Raw genomic sequence first — 17,699 nt, 5'->3', positions numbered from 1 at the left:
CTGCCTGTATTAAATATAGATATGGATTACTGCGAGATCTAGTGGTTTTTTGGGTCAATGACCTGCTTCACTAAATCCCTCCATAAAGAGAGAGTTTCCAAGGTCAGTTGATAGTCACTTAACACTTTATCAGTGCTGTACTGACTTGTATATTCATGAATACACTTTTTAGTTTTTTAAAGTAGAAGAGTAACTTGGAATTCTAAATTACATTTAAACCTGGAGGAATGCCACATCTATAGTGCACCATACATTTTGTTTAGCATGTTATTGGACAAAATATTAATAGCATAGATATTGTACAAAAGGTGACAGTGGGCAATTTCGATTCAGCAGTTGTGGTGATTGTTTCATATGAAGTAGTGCATGCAGACCTGTACATTTTAGACAAATGTTACCTGAGAGTTATAATGGAGTTGACCTGCAACATGTAAAATAACAGGTGTGGCTGTTAAAATTCCTTTTAATTACAGTAACTACAAGAAAGTTGAGAAAATGGCTGTCTATAGTTGTCTTTTTTTTCTATGGCTAATTTTATATGTGCTTATTGAAACTTCATCCTCATCTTTCAGAACTGATAGTAATTAAAAAAGGCATCTCTCTAATAAAGCAATGTCCATCCCAGTTTTAATTTGGCTTGGATAAGCTTCTTAAACTGTAATAAAAGAAACAGTAATATAGATCATGAATGGAATTACCACAAGTACCTAAATGATTTGATGAAAATCAAAGGATCTTGTCCTTTGTCACTGAAGTGCTTTGAGAAATACTGTCCCAAAACATACAGTTTCTCTCATCATCATGCATTCACCATTCCAGTGGGAGTGATTATGACCATTGCAGAGTAGTCAGATGACGGAAGTGGTAGGAGCATTCCCTGAAAAAAGTTCGTAGTGACATACTACGTTATCGCTTTAGTCAAATCACCATTTAGCTCGTACAGAATATTCAAAGTATTAGTTTCGAGTTTAGCAAGTTCTTGTAGGTGTCCTTTACTAAGGCCTTGTCTACACTACCAAGTTTTGTCAAAACAGTGAAAGCATTCACATTGCAATGTGATTTTTGTCCGAGAAAACACCCACTTTTGGTGACAAAAAATGTCCATCTCCAGGGCTCGCCGAACCGCAGCGAGCCCTGCTCGCCAGCCTCGCTGTCCAGCGTTCTGTGCATGCGCAGATTGCCCTGCGCATGTGCAGATCGCCCGAACCCGGCTAATCCAGGTTGCAATCTACTCACCACGGGCGAGTAGACTGCATTATTTGTCAAATCCTGTCCATCTCATCCAAGACACTTTTTCTTTTCCCCTCCCTTTATGGTTGACAAAGAGCCAGTGTAGACTCTGCTGTTTGTTTTGTTGACAGAACTAGCTTTCCCCGCTATCCCACAATGCCTGCCCTACAGGCTCTGCTCAGTGTTTTGATCTTGCTGCCCTGAAGTATTTGACAGATGAGAGAGCTGTGTTTGAGGAACAAAGAACAAATCATTGGAATGTTCTTGTTCTGTCCTGAATTGGGATCAGTGTCAGGCTACAGGGAAAGGGCGGGAGACACTGCTGTGCTGCTTTGATATTCCTCAGCTTAGAGAACTCACAGCGCTACTCATGATACTGCTCCCAGCAGCTGAGAAGCTGAGAGAACTTGGAGGGAATCCCAAGAAGTATGGGAATCAGCTCTGTCTTCCCACAACACTGCACTGTGGGATGCTTACCCACATTGTTTTGCTCTATTGGTTGACAGGGTGCTCACATTGTGGCTTGAAATGTTGACAGTGGGAAGCTAAAAAACCGGTTTGATTGGTTTCCACTTTTGGCACTTTTGCATGTCAGCAGCACTTTTGTCACCAAACCTTCCCAGTGTAGACATTGCCTAAGTCTGCATTAACTGAAACACTTGGAAATAGAATTGAGTACTTCAACAGATTGAATATTGCATTCCATCCAGAGAATAAAATATAGGTAACACTCTGCTTTTGTAGTGTATACTTCAGCTACCTCACGTTAGGCTTCTGCCTATTAAGCATTGTGGTTTCTCAGGCTGGCTTACACTCTAGAATGCTGTTACTCTTCCTTTTCAAGGAGGATCTCATCTATCAGAATCCTGCAGTAATAACCTTCAAGTCCTTTTCTTAGAGGGAGAAATGTTGTTGGATGTACAGTACTAACCTGAGCATTTTGTTTCAAGTTATGGGTGAAACTGTAAATGAACTGACTTGTTGCCAAACTACCGTATATACTCGAGTATAAGCCGAGTTTTTCAGCACAGTTTTTGTGCTGAAAAATGCCCCCCTCGGCTTATACTCGAGTCAGCCTCCTGCTCGGCCGGCCGGGTCTAGACGCGTGAGCCTGGAGCTCCGGCCCCCCTGACCCTGCCCTCCTGGCCCTTCCGGCCCCTGCCCTCCTGACCCTCTCAGCCCCCCTGTCCCCTTGTCCCCCCCCAGTCCCTGCCCCCTCGGCCCCCCAGCCCCTGCCCTCCTGGCTCTCCTGGCCCCCCAGCTCCTGCCTGCCCGGCACCATGGGCCCTTGCCACGTGGGAGGAAGGGCGTTTGGGGCCGTTCGCCATGACGCTCGGGTGCAGCGCTGAGCTCGGGAACAGCTGGGCCAGGAGCCGACTCGCACCGTGGGCGTCTGTTCTGGAAGCGCCCGGGAGCCCTGATCACGAGCTTGGGCCCGATTCTGGGGCAGGTGCACAAGGACCAGCCGCTGCTCCCTGCTCCCCCTCCCCTCCCCTTCCCTCCTGTGGTAAATCCAGCCAGCACCGGCACCCGCTCCCCCCGCTGGCTCACTGGCCCACCGACGCCCGGCCCGGGTCTCGCACAGCCTCCCCCCCCCGCTGGCTCATTGGCCCATCGACGCCTGGCCCGGGTCTCGCACAGCCCCCCCTCCCCCCGGCTCGTTTAGAGGGGGCTCGTTGGCAGGCGAGGGGGCCGGAACGTGGGGGCTGCGGGGCGGGGGCGGCGGGGGCTGAGCTGTGGCCGTGCCTGCAGAACCATATTGTTTTTGTTGACCCCCTTTTCCACTTACAGAGCTAGGTTATTGTTTTTCTTCGAAATAAATATTCATGTAATTTTATTGGTATCTATCTTCATTTTTTACATTTACCAGTAGCTGCCTCATTTCCTACCCTAGGCTTATACTCGAGTCAATATTTTTTCCCAGTTCTTTGGGGTAAAATTAGGTGCCTTGGCTTATATTCGGGTCGGCTTATACTCGAGTATATACGGGTAAGTCAGGCTTGGTCATACTTCTGGAGAAAATTTTTGGCTGTTTAGGCTGGTTGCAGGATGCAAATATGTTCAACTCAAGGCTTCATTCATATGTGGTCAGGTACTGATTATCTTTCACTTAGTTAATGAGCGTATAAAACAGTCCTTATTGAAAGCTTCTAGTGTACAAATGTGCAAAGAGTTCAAGTGGACAGTTCAAATTTGAAAAAATGTTCAATTTTACTTTGACTAATTTTTTTTTATTCTTGTCTTTTCAGTCCAAACCTTATGTATTTGATCATGTATTCCAGTCAAACACATCGCAGGAGCAAGTATACAATGATTGTGCTAAAAAAATCGTGAAAGGTAAGGAAAAACATTGACCTATATAATAAGGAACCCGTCACTAGACTGTTAAGTGGCTTTTACTGGTGAAAATTATGACACAGATCCATCTTTTCCCTTTTTTCCACAAAAACTATATCTTAAAGTGTGAGCTAAAGCAGGAATGACAGCAATCACTATAAAATTGATGAATTACTTGAATTCTGAACCCATGTATTCAGTTCATTACTAATTGAAATGGTCATTTTGTTGAGTTTTAATCTTTCAGGCGAGGTCTCTTAAGAATTTTAATGGAAATTTTAGAAGAAAAGTCCTTAAAAGGATGGAAAAAGTTTACTTTAAAGTGATACTTGAGATTTCTAAGAAAATTGCCGCCATAATCAGTAGGGTTGAAATATGACATAGGAATGCAGTGTTTTTCTGAGTTTGTTTAATGCACAGCTAAGGAAGAGTTTGAGATCATCTTAGTTGTTTAATGAGAACTCCAGTCAACTATAGTGAAGGTCCTCTGCATATAGAACTGCTGCTTTAATGCTTATGAATCAGAGTAAGAATCTGTCCTTAAATATATTAAAAATTGAATCAGTAATTTTAAAATAGAATTATAAAACACACAACACTCAAAATCATCATGTGATAGTCTAACCTGTTCAGTTTCTGCAAAATAAAATCTTGCCTTGTTAATATAGTAGGGTCCCATAAACAAGTCAGTAAAATAACCGATAAAGGAAAGGCATCCCTGTTAATGTAAATTATTTGGGCTTTCAAGAGACTTTTAACCAAACCTTCACAAATTATTTAAAAAAAAAAAACCTCTTGGCAGTGTCCCCTCTTAATTTTGGATATGTCCATGTGCGGACATATTGGTACACGCACAAAATTCATTCTTCATATGAATGATCTGTGGTGGGAGTGGGGCCAAGGGATTTGGAGCATGGGAGGGCCCTGGAAGTGGGGGAGAGGGGAAGATGAAGGCTCTGGGTGGTGATGAGATGTTTGGTGTGCAGGAGGGGGCTCAAAGCTGGGGCCAAGGAGTTTGAAGTGTGGAAGCTGGCTCAAGGTAGGAGGTTGGGGTAGGGCTGCAGGGCCTGTACAGGAGCTAGAGTACTGGAGGTGGCTCAGGTTTGGAGTGTGGAGACTAGGGTAGTAGGAGGAGCTGGGGTAGGAGATTGGATTATGGGTCCCTTACCTGGGGCAGCTCTCGTTTGGTGTGTGTGAGGGATAGGTGGCTCCATACTACCCAGTGGAAGCTGCGGGGATATAGTTTCTCGGTGCTTCCGGTGACTTGGCTCCCACTGGGGGAAGAAACAGCAGCACACAAAGCTACCTCTATGCCCTGCCAGAAATGCTGCAGCCCCTAAAGCCTCTTTCTTATCCAGTTCTGCTGCTTGGACCAGAAGAGTGTGCCTTTCCTCTGGCTGCAGCAGTCCTGAGCCCCTGCAGCCATGCAGCTTAGAGGTAACCTTGAGTTTTGGTGTAATAGACAACTTAGCCAGCTTCTGATCCTTGCCAGTAAGAGAGAAAATGGAGGAATAAATGTTTATCACAACAAACATTTAACTGTATTTGCTATAAAGGTCGAAAGTAGCACATGTTGAATACATTAATAATTTTAAAAGGGTGTGAGCAGTTCTGAATGCGAACTTGTAGATACAGATTTTTCGGGCAAGACTGCAGAATATTGAACTTCAGAAAGATCCTTACGAAGTTAGGTAAATGCATAACACAGCATATTACATTAATTAACAATTACAAAGTAGTTTAAATTATTTCCTTAAATGCTCTTTAATCATACACCTTTCAGGGTTCTAAATTAATTGCAAAAACTAGGAAAATAACTGTGGCCAGCAAAATTAAGACTTAAGTTCAATATGTAGCAGTTGTCTAAAAAGCAAATAAGGTTAGAATGCCTAACTAGTGCCCGTCTGTATCCACAAATAAGCCACGTACAGCTGCAGATGCAGAAATCTGTGGATATCCACAGATTTGCAAGGGTCTGTGCATAAAGAATGACAGGAATAATAGTAGAGAAGTGTTGTCAATTATATAAATAGTGTGTTCTAACCTGGACTGCAGTATTTTTTATCACCTCACCAAAAAAAATTGCATTATTTGAAGGAGCTCAGAAGATTAGCGATTAAGGTGGTGGATAAATTATCATGAAGAGTTGTAAATATTGTTACTTCTCCCTTTGATAGTGTCCCTCCTAAGTAGTCTCCTTTAATAGTATTAGTATAGAATAGATAGGCAGTTTGTTCTCTTATAACACAAAGACAAGGAACCATTTATTGAAACTGAAATGGCAAGTTCAAAACTGGTAAAGATTTCATTTTTCACACTAGTCACAATTAAATTTGTGAACTTCTGGTAGCAAATTAATCACTGAGACAAATTACCTAGAAGACTTCAAAAATTTAGATGTTTAGAGGGGTAATAAGGATATCAGTTAAGTAAATATAACGAATGTGAAATGTATATATATTAGTAAGGCATTTGATATGGTCTCACATGATCTTCTTATCAATAAATTAGGCAAATACAATTTAGGTGGGGATACTATAAGGTGGGTGCAGAACTGGCTGGATAACCGTTCTCAGAGTAGTTATTGGTTCACATCCTGCTGGAAGGAAATAACAAGTAGGGTTCCGCAGGGATCTGTTTTGGGGCCGGTTCTGTTCAATATCTTCATTAACGATTTAGATATTGGCATAGAGAGTATGCTTATTAAGTTTGTAGATGATACCAAGCTGGGAGGGGTTGCAACTGCTTTGGAGGATAGGGTCATAATTCAAAATGATCTGGACAATCTGGAGAAATGGTCTGAGGTAAATAGGTTGAAATTTAATAGACAAATGCAAAGTACTCCACTTAGGAAGGAACAATCTGTTTCATATATACAAAATGTGAAGTGACTGTCTAGGAAGGAGTACTGCAGAAAGGGATCATAGTGAACCACAAGCTAAATATGAGTCAACAGTGTGACACTGTTGCAAAAAAACTAACATGATTCTGAGATGCATTAACAGGTATGTTGTGAGCAAGATACGAGAAGTCATTCTTCTGCTCTACTCTGCGCTGATTAGGCCTCAGTTGGAGTATTATGTCCAGTTCTGGGCACTATATTTCAAGAAAGATGTGGAGAAATTGGAGAAGGTCCAGAGAGGAGCAACAAGAATGATTAAAGGTCTAGAGAAGATGACACATGATGGAAGACTGAAAGAATTGGTCTTGTTTAGTTTGGAAAGGAGAAGACAGAGAGGGGACATGTTAGCAGTTTTCAGGTATCTAAAAGGGTGCCAAAAGGAGGAGGAGGAAAAATTGTTCTCCTTAAACTGCAGCAAGAAAGGTTTAGGCTGGACATTAGGTAAAACTTCCTAACTATCAGGGTAGTTAAACACTGGAATATATTGCTTAGGGAGGTTGTGGAAGTGCATAATGGAGATATTTAAGAACAGGTTAGATAGGTATCTATCAGGGATGGTCTAGAACAGTGTTTCCCAATTTTATTTGGCCACGGAACCCTTTTAAACTTGAAAGAAGTTTGCGGAACCCCTAATAACAGCCTAATATGTGGAGCTGAAAAAGTAGACCACAAATAATTAAGGATAATTAACAAATGCTAAACAAGGTCATGAGATCAATATTTAGTTTAATTGCACATATTTAAAAACAAAAAAATTACACTTTTTTTTAAATCATAAAATGTTGTTGTAATGGAATTTTCTCGCGGAACCCTTATTTTCACTTTGCGGAACCCCGGGGTTCCACGGAACACCATTTGTGAAACAGTGGTCTAGAAGGTACTGGGTATTGCCGTGAGGGCAGGAGGCTGGACTTGATGACCTCTCGAGGTCCCTTCCAGTTCTAGTGTTCTATGATTCTGGTAATTTCGTAAAAGCATTTTGCAGGATTCCTTCCTCTGTCCTCATAATCACAGTGTTTGTGATTCTAGTTGATCAGTTGTCATAGTTTTCCAGCCTAACCAAGACACTAATTTCTAATGCACATTTTTGAAACAGCCTTTCCCCCACCTTTAAATATTAAAAAGAAGCAAAAAGGCATAAAACAATTTTTTTTTGCAATTCATCTTTTAAAAGTATCTCTATGTTGAGCCTGAAACTCTAATGTACTATATTAGTTTCCATTTGAATCTGTTAATGTAACTTACTGTACTCTAGCAACCTTTAGTTCTATTTTATTAGACTTGCTCATAGTGGAAATACGTAACGGTCAAATTCTGAAATTAGATAATTCAGTGCTTCGTGGACAAATCTTCTTTCAAGCTTCTCCATATAAGGTTACTTTGCAAAGAACCCTTGTTAGGATTGAAAGTTTTATTCTTTTTATATTTCTTATCTTGGGTTTAGTAATGTAAGGTAATATATATAATCATATTTAATATTGTAATAAGTCAAATTTTTAGTAAAGTATATATCTGCTATAGTTCCTTGTTCTAAAGTTTTAGTAAGTAAAGAGACAGGATCTCATATTGTGTCTATGCTAATGAGATTAGAAATATCGAAGGCCCGGGCCTTCAATGTGAATTCTTTTGCTTTTGCTTAATATAAAACAGTATTGTTTACCTTTGAAGGATTCTGTGAGAGACTGTTTGTATGAATGAGATAGGGTGTGAAGGTCATCGTTAGAGCCAGATGGCCAGAGAAGGGGGAGAATGTGGAGTGAAGACAAACTGTAAAAGACAGACTGCGAAGAACAGAGAAACCATCAGTGCGTACCCACGGTCAAGAATGGATCAGATTGGCAGAATTGACAGCTGTAAAGGTGAAGGGTGGGCACCCCTGTAAACAACTGATTTAATCCAGGACAGGAAGAGCCTTCAAAAGATGTTTGAGAATGATTGACATCAACAAGATAACATTCTGGTCACAAGCTGACAGAGCGGGATCCATGGATTTTAACAGAGACGGAGAATTATATAAAGCACGGTGCTTTGCTATGGAACTTTGGGTTCTGTCCTGCCATGACACCATCCCAAGAGGAGCATCGGATCACAACCAACAAAGGCCCCGCTCTCCCCGCGTTCGATCTAGCTGGCCACTAGATTGATGCAGACTCTGGACTGGTAACAATGATATCATTTGGCAGGATGATGTATGCATGTTGTGGGGTGGGTGGGTGGGTGGTGTGTGTGTGTGTGTGTGTGTGTGTGTGTGTGTGTGTGTGTGTGTGTGTGTGTGTGTGTGTGTGTGTGTGTGTGAGAGAGATTGAAAAGCATATGCAAATGTTGTATTCTCAATAAATGTAGGCTGTGTCTACATTGGCACCCTTTTCCGGAAAAGGGATGCTAATGAGACAAGTTGGAATTGCAAATGCCGCGGGGGATTTAAATATCCCCCGCGGCATTTGCATGAACATGGCTGCCGCTTTTTTCCGGCTCAGGGCTTTGCCGGAGAAAAGCGCCAGTCTAGACGGGATCTTTCGGAAAATAAAGCCTTTTCCGGAAGATCCCTTATTCCTCTTAAAATCAGGAATAAGGGATCTTCCGGAAAAGGCTTTATTTTCCGAAAGGTCCCGTCTAGACTGGCGCTTTTCTCCAGCAAAGCCCCGAGCCTTCATGCAAATGCCGCAGGGGATATTTAAATCCCCCGCAGCATTTGCAATTCCGACTTGTCTCATTAGCATCCCTTTTCCGGAAAAGGGTGCCAATGTAGACACAGCTGAGGAGTACTGCCTTTTCCCCCATAAAAGATCTTGTGTGCTTCGTTTAAGCATAACACCCTAATACATACATTTTTTCTTGTTAGATGTACTTGAGGGATACAATGGTACAATATTTGCTTATGGACAAACATCATCTGGGAAAACTCACACTATGGAGGTAAGGTACCCTAAAAGGACTTTCTCATAAACTATTTTTCCATAGTACTATAACGTTATCCTTTTGAAATAAAAGTTCTCAGCCTCTTCTGTTTATCTAGAATCCTTTCCTTCACAATTACTTGGTGGGCTTGATCATAATATGTTTGGCATCATTAGTACCATGAGTCTGAGAATAGCAGTAATTAACTTGTGGAGCCTTATATGGCCCTCCAACTGCAGAATAAGTAACATCAAGTATTCCATTAAGCGCAGTTTTATCTTCAATTTAGTATTTAAAAGGTTTCATGAGGTCATTTTTTTGCCCTAACAAATTTTGATCCTAAATGGATTGGCATGACTTCTTAAACATTTTCTCTCTAGTTAGTGTTCTAAAATCAGCTCCTTCTGTGTTTAGTTTTTTTCTTTGATTATTAGAAAGTTATTGTGTTCAGGGAATTATAACTGAAAAAGAATATTGCATTTAGTTCTTCTTTTTTCCAAAAGGGAAAACTTCATGATCCAGATGGGATGGGGATTATTCCAAGAATAGTGCAAGATATTTTTAATTATATTTACTCCATGGATGAAAATTTGGAGTTCCACATTAAGGTAAATTGGTTTAAGTAGTACTATTGAAATAAAGTTGCATCTGGTTTAAAACTAGTCATGGTTAAATTATTGGACTTTTTGGTGCATGTGCAAGTCTCCAATTTCATTTGGAAGCTCTGAATCTGAAGATAAAAGTTGGGAATCTCTATTTTTCTTAATATGGAAATCATTGTCAATAATATGCTAATCTTAAAGTGAGGGAATTTATCCTTTGGTAATGAAATTTTGGTTCAATCACAAATTTTTGAACTAGGTGCAGGAATCATTGGAAGAAAGCCATCTGTTAGACAGGAGGTCAGACTAAATTACTCAGTGGTCCCTATGAATTACTGTGTTTTTAATGCTGTATTTTTTTTATTAGGTGTCATATTTTGAAATATACTTGGATAAAATAAGGGACCTTTTAGATGGTAAGTGTGTGCCCTTTATATAGGATCGGGGTAGCAGTTTTAGGCAAAGAAAGGGAAAGAAACTTTGCCACCAGATTAAGATAGTTACATGGTATATTAATAATACATTGTAAATGGCAACTGTAAATGTAGTCTTTCAGTGGTTTTCATAACCTCATAGTTGTAAAGTTTAAGAATAGTTCAGCCTTTTCTGTGTATAATGTGATATCTATATAAATACATTTGGATTTCTCTGATGGCTATTTTGTGTAAATCCCTGTTCAGAGATTAGAATATAGGAATTGCATGAGATACCGTGGGAAATGTTTGTTTCCCTGGGCATATATACTGAAAACTGCTCATTCACCATGCTATTGTGTGAACAAATTAAATATCTGTAGATTTTTTTTTCTTCCAGTTTCAAAGACCAACCTTTCTGTTCATGAGGACAAAAATAGAGTTCCTTATGTAAAAGTGAGTATGAGTTACACTATTGACCTAACCTACTTTTCTCCAGCGTCCATCACTTATCTATGTTTTGTCCATTTTTAAAGGGTTGCACTGAACGTTTTGTATGTAGTCCAGATGAAGTTATGGATACTATAGATGAAGGAAAATCTAACAGACATGTAGCAGTTACAAGTAAGTGGTTTTTTTACATGGCATTTTTTCTTTTCATTTATTTTATAAATGAGTGAGATACATTTGCAGTTTGTAAGTGAATGATTGTAGTTTTTTGAAAGATTGGCTCATGTGATTGACCATTATGTGTTACTTGAAGCGGGGAGGCAGGAGTGAGTTAAAACAAGTAAAACAATCTTGGTCTACTAAAAAGTTTGTCTCCTTCATCTAATTTTCTGTTGCTGGGGTGGAGTTACTCAACCTGAGGTTGCGTGCCCCCTCTTGGAGTAGGGGCAGAGCACAAGTATGGGGTAATGAAAGTTCATGGTCCCACATCTAGAGGTGATCCTGGCAGTTAGACAAGTAAGTCTAACATCAGTACTGGGCAAATTAGTTGAAACTATAGCAGGGATGGGGAGTCTGAGGCCCGGGGGTTGGTTGCAGCTCCTGAAGATCAGAGATCCTCTGCATTGGGGAGCCCGTGCCTGTGCTCCAGCTCCCCTGACATCCACCCACAGAACTGGAGCACACAAAATCTACTAGCTTGTGTCCCCCTAGGCTCTGGTGTGCGAGGGGAATGTGAGTTGTTCTCCTCAATCAGACTTTTCACTTTGCCTCCAACTGAGTTTTCTGTGGGTCAGTGGCCTCCGACCCAAAAAAATTACCCCACTCCGAACTATAGTAAAGAATAAAATTATCAGACGCATAGATGAACATAACCTGTTGGGGGGGGAGGGAGTCAATGTGGTTTCTGTAAAGGGAAATCATGCTTACTAATCTACTAGAGTCCTTTGAGGAGGTTAACAAACGTGGGCAAGAGGAATCCAGTAGATATAGTGTACTTAGATTTCCAGAGAGCCTTTGACAAGATCTCTCACCAAAGGCTCTTAAGTAAAGTAAGTTGTCATGACATAAGAGGGAAGGTCCTCTTGTGGCTTGATAACTGATTAAATACAGAAAACAAACGGTAGGAATAAATGGTAAGGAATAAATGGTAAGTTTTCAGAATGGAGAGAGGTAACTAGTGATATCTCCCAAGGGTCTGTACGAGGACCAATCCTACTCAATATATTTATAAATAATCTGGAGAAAGGGGAAAACAGTGAGGTGGCAAAATTTGCAGATGATACTAAAACGCTCAAGATCATTAAGACCAAAGCAGACTGTGAAGAGCTTCAAAAAGAACTCACCAAACTAAGTGATTGGACAACAAAATGGTAAATTAAATGTAGTGAGGGTAAATGTAAAGTAATGCACACTGGAAAGAATAATCTCAACTATATATACAATATGATGGGCAATAATTTGGCTACAACTACTTAGGGTGTGTCTAGACTACTGAGGCTTTTTTCCCCCCAAAAAAGTGGCCTTTTTCTTAAAAAAAAAAAAAAAAAAAAAAAAAAAAAAAAATTCACCTGCATCTAGACTGCTGTCGTGTTCTCTTCAAATTAAATTGAAAGAACGTGGCGTTTTTTTCATAATCGGTAAACCTACTTTTAGGATTAGATGTGGGTATACGATGGTTTTGAATACTGCGTACAGACATGATCGCCTTATCTCAAAAACGATATATTGGCATTGGAAAAGTTTCAGAAAAGGACAACAAAAATGATTAAGGGTTTGGAATGGGTCCGCAATGAAGAGAGATTAAAAAGACTAGGACTTTTCAGCTTAGAAAAGAAGAGACTAAGGGGGAATATGATAGAGGTCTGGCGTGGAAAAAGTGAATAAAGAAAAATTATTTACTTGTTCCCATAACGTAAGAGCTAGGGGTCACCAAATTAAATTAATAGGTAGCAGGTTTAAAACAAATAAAAGGACATTTTTCTTCACATAGCACACAGTCAACCTGTGGAATTCCTTGATAGAGGATGTTGTGAAGTCCAGGAGTTTAACAGGATTCAAGAAAGAAGTAGATGAATTCATGGAGGTTAGGTCCATTAGTGGGTTTTAGCCAGGATGGGTAGGAATGATGTCCCTAGCCTTTGTCAGAGGCTGGGAATGGGTGACAGGAGAGGGATTGCTTGAAGATTCCCTGTTCACTCCCTCTGGGGCATCTGGCATTGGCCACTGTCAGAAGGCAGGATAGTGGGCTAGATGGATCTGTGGCCATTTTTATCTATGCCTCTCACTCCATGAATGTTCTCCTGTATCTGAAAGTAAAGCGCTCTGTGTCTCATGAAGCCTACTGTAGAGGCCTGAAACACAGCTGACCACAAGATGCTCATGTTTATCTGTAGATATAAGCAACATGCCATAGGCCCAAATTTCTTTCTTTGGTCCTATAACAGTCCACGGAGTTGTGAAAGTATATGCCTTATGTCTTTGGAGCAATCCGTGGAGACTCACTATAAATATATGTAGCTGTCTACTGAATGAGACGTAGGGAGGGAAAGCTATAAAATGAGATGTCAAAAAGAGGAAAAACAGTATGCTGTGGGCACAGGAACAGAGTCAGGAAAAGCAAAATTGAAGCAGAAGAGAAAACAATATAAATATGGCAGCATTCGACAAAGGGAACAGACAGAGGGCTTCATCAGAAAAATGTTAAGAACTCCTGTTGTGGAGCTTTCCTGTTCCTGCTGCCTTTTTTTTTTTTTTTTTATCAGTATAAGGTTGGGGAATGCAATCCAATACCATGTCCAAACTTGCATTATCCCTCCCTTAGATCAGATGAACATTTTGGAGGAGTGATGCACCAAATGTAGTTCTTCTTTTTTTTTTTTCTTGTTCCAATAAGGAACAGAAACCAAGACTGGTTTCTTGAGGAACAGGGAAGTAACAGTGGCTATGGGGAACAAGAGGAGTTTACGTTTCCTTAGTTTTTCTTGTAGCTATCAGAACATCTTTGGAGGGCTGTGAGGGATTTAGGGTGGTTTCTGCCTGACACAGGGCAAAATACATCAGTTTAGACTTTTGGTACTAAACCTGAACTGTTCTAATTCAGTATGAATCATGTTTCTAAAATGTGAAACACAACTATGCTGTTAATATAGCACTAGCTTAAAGGTGTAACACAAAACCACTATCTTACATGTATAACAAATGAAACAAAGTAAAAGCTTTTTTTAATCCGGCATGTTGGGGGAATGAAGGGGCTGATAAGTGGGAAAAATTCCAGTTAATTAAGAGGGATAGAGTTTGGATGTGGAGTGTGGCTTCTGGAAGGGAGTTTAGATGCGGGTGTGGGTTGGAGTGTTTCAGGATGCTGATCCAGGAGGTGCTCATCTTGAGTGGCTCCCTGCAAGTGGTGATCTTTCCCTGCCACTCCTGGTAGAGGCACAGCTAGGTGACTCTGCTGCCTCAGTCCCATCCTCCTGCCTCCCCCACACTCCTCAAGTGGTGGCTCTGCAGCTCCCATTGGCTAGAAACCAACCCCTAGTCCAACAGTCCTAACCCTTCAGTGCTGTTCCTCTGCCTAGGAGAAGCAGGGACATATTGCCATTTCCAGGGAGCCATGTGGGACCTGCCAACCAGACTTTATGAAGATCAGAAATGCTAGTTTATAGAGCTTTCTAGTTGGTATAGAGCTGGGTAACACAGCTTTTACTGTAGTTTCTAAGGGCTCATCTAGACTACTTAGAACAGGGGTCTCCAAACTTTTCTGCCCGAGGGCCGCATTAACTATCAAACAGCAGTTTGGGGGCCGACTACACACTTGAGGTCCAAATAAAAAACAATCAAAACATGGATGTTGTTTTTAATTATTTATTTAATATTATTTTATTCAGTTATTATTTAATAACACATTGATACACTACACATGAACACCTGTATTAGTGTGAATGGTGAAATTGTTTCCTGGATGCCAAAATAGCAGACATTTCTGGCTTTAGAAATCATTGTTTGAAATTGGGGGTGGTGCTTGTCCTAGTCCTGCAGGAGGGGCTCCAGAACGGGGAAACTGCTGAGAACTCATTTCCACCTGCGCAATGTGATGAAAATTGTAAGCACCATAATCCTGGCAATACGTTCAGCCTAAGACACTCACACTTGAAGAGATGTGATCGCTCTCTCCTATCATGCAGGGAATGAGGTGACAATTTGTAACATAGCCCCATGGAACAAGGGGCATGCATTTTAATGGGAAAAGCTGGTTTGAAAGCAGACACGTTATCACTTGGTAAAGGAAGTTGGAAAGCAGTGCCCAACGCTCCCACAGACTGATACCCGGCAGGATATCGGGATGAGAGAGACCAGACGTGGAAGGGAGAGGGATGTTTCTTCAGGGCGCACTGCAGGGACCAGGGCAGCGCGCTAGGCACGGCACAGCGTCACCCAGAGGCTGTGCCACAGCAACCAGACCGCCTCCTGCAATGGGCACCAGCTTCTCAGCCCCGCCCCCAGAGAAGTAGCCCCTCGCTCCTAGCCCCTGAGAAACCACCGTCGGGTTTCCTCCCCTCCGTCCAGCCTCCCGCGATCCTCTGCTGCCGGGTCTGATCCGGAGCCCGCCTTCGAGACCCCCCTTTTTCGCCTGGCCAAGCGGCACGCGGAGCCGTCCCTGACCTGGGCTACCTGCTGTCCCGTGCGCGCGCTGGAACCTCGCGCAGCCGCCTGCGAATCCGTTTCTCCCGCTGACACCAATGCTCGGACTCAAGCTCTCTCCTTCCACCGCCGCAGCCACCCTCCGCCTGATTGGCTCTGGTTGGTGCACGCGGAAGAAGGCGGGGCCAGACAAAATTATTTGGGGCATCTGGCATTGGCCACTGTCAGAAGGCAGGATAGTGGGCTAGATGGATCTGTGGCCATTTTTATCTATGCCTCTCACTCCATGAATGTTCTCCTGTATCTGAAAGTAAAGCGCTCTGTGTCTCATGAAGCCACTTGCTTTTTGAGAAAGCACTCTGTGTCTCATGAAGCCTACTGTAGAGGCCTGAAACACAGCTGACCACAAGATGCTCATGTTTATCTGTAGATATAAGCAACATGCCATAGGCCCAAATTTCTTTCTTTGGTCCTATAACAGTCCACGGAGTTGTGAAAGTATATGCCTTATGTCTTTGGAGCAATCCGTGGAGACTCACTATAAATATATGTAGCTGTCTACTGAATGAGACGTAGGGAGGGAAAGCTATAAAATGAGATGTCAAAAAGAGGAAAAACAGTATGCTGTGGGCACAGGAACAGAGTCAGGAAAAGCAAAATTGAAGCAGAAGAGAAAACAATATAAATATGGCAGCATTCGACAAAGGGAACAGACAGAGGGCTTCATCAGAAAAATGTTAAGAACTCCTGTTGTGGAGCTTTCCTGTTCCTGCTGCCTTTTTTTTTTTTTTTTTATCAGTATAAGGTTGGGGAATGCAATCCAATACCATGTCCAAACTTGCATTATCCCTCCCTTAGATCAGATGAACATTTTGGAGGAGTGATGCACCAAATGTAGTTCTTCTTTTTTTTTTTTCTTGTTCCAATAAGGAACAGAAACCAAGACTGGTTTCTTGAGGAACAGGGAAGTAACAGTGGCTATGGGGAACAAGAGGAGTTTACGTTTCCTTAGTTTTTCTTGTAGCTATCAGAACATCTTTGGAGGGCTGTGAGGGATTTAGGGTGGTTTCTGCCTGACACAGGGCAAAATACATCAGTTTAGACTTTTGGTACTAAACCTGAACTGTTCTAATTCAGTATGAATCATGTTTCTAAAATGTGAAACACAACTATGCTGTTAATATAGCACTAGCTTAAAGGTGTAACACAAAACCACTATCTTACATGTATAACAAATGAAACAAAGTAAAAGCTTTTTTTAATCTGGCATGTTGGGGGAATGAAGGGGCTGATAAGTGGGAAAAATTCCAGTTAATTAAGAGGGATAGAGTTTGGATGTGGAGTGTGGCTTCTGGAAGGGAGTTTAGATGCGGGTGTGGGTTGGAGTGTTTCAGGATGCTGATCCAGGAGGTGCTCATCTTGAGTGGCTCCCTGCAAGTGGTGATCTTTCCCTGCCACTCCTGGTAGAGGCACAGCTAGGTGACTCTGCTGCCTCAGTCCCATCCTCCTGCCTCCCCCACACTCCTCAAGTGGTGGCTCTGCAGCTCCCATTGGCTAGAAACCAACCCCTAGTCCAACAGTCCTAACCCTTCAGTGCTGTTCCTCTGCCTAGGAGAAGCAGGGACATATTGCCATTTCCAGGGAGCCATGTGGGACCTGCCAACCAGACTTTATGAAGATCAGAAATGCTAGTTTATAGAGCTTTCTAGTTGGTATAGAGCTGGGTAACACAGCTTTTACTGTAGTTTCTAAGGGCTCATCTAGACTACTTAGAACAGGGGTCTCCAAACTTTTCTGCCCGAGGGCCGCATTAACTATCAAACAGCAGTTTGGGGGCCGACTACACACTTGAGGTCCAAATAAAAAACAATCAAAACATGGATGTTGTTTTTAATTATTTATTTAATATTATTTTATTCAGTTATTATTTAATAACACATTGATACACTACACATGAACACCTGTATTAGTGTGAATGGTGAAATTGTTTCCTGGATGCCAAAATAGCAGACATTTCTGGCTTTAGAAATCATTGTTTGAAATTGGGGGTGGTGCTTGTCCTAGTCCTGCAGGAGGGGCTCCAGAACGGGGAAACTGCTGAGAACTCATTTCCACCTGCGCAATGTGATGAAAATTGTAAGCACCATAATCCTGGCAATACGTTCAGCCTAAGACACTCACACTTGAAGAGATGTGATCGCTCTCTCCTATCATGCAGGGAATGAGGTG

General features: G+C 41.7%; 1 protein-coding gene across 2 annotated transcripts in view; it reads left to right on the top strand.

The window, feature by feature from the left end:
- Positions 1-17,699, top strand: part of KIF5B (kinesin family member 5B) — a 68,684-nt gene that overhangs the window by 11,183 nt on the left and 39,802 nt on the right. For both annotated transcript variants that reach the window (XM_075922660.2, XM_075922661.2), the window contains exons 2-7: positions 3,480-3,567; positions 9,312-9,385; positions 9,871-9,975; positions 10,337-10,385; positions 10,783-10,838; positions 10,919-11,006. In XM_075922660.2, the coding sequence (XP_075778775.1) occupies positions 3,480-3,567; positions 9,312-9,385; positions 9,871-9,975; positions 10,337-10,385; positions 10,783-10,838; positions 10,919-11,006 (460 nt within the window). The remainder of the gene's footprint in view (positions 1-3,479; positions 3,568-9,311; positions 9,386-9,870; positions 9,976-10,336; positions 10,386-10,782; positions 10,839-10,918; positions 11,007-17,699) is intronic.

Source organism: Pelodiscus sinensis, chromosome 2, assembly GCF_052426305.1.
Source record: "Pelodiscus sinensis isolate ZL-2025 chromosome 2, ASM5242630v1, whole genome shotgun sequence".
NCBI classification, from domain to species: Eukaryota; Metazoa; Chordata; order Testudines; family Trionychidae; genus Pelodiscus; species Pelodiscus sinensis.
Note: the sequence above shows the minus strand (reverse complement) of the source record. Positions and strands in the feature narration are given on the sequence as shown.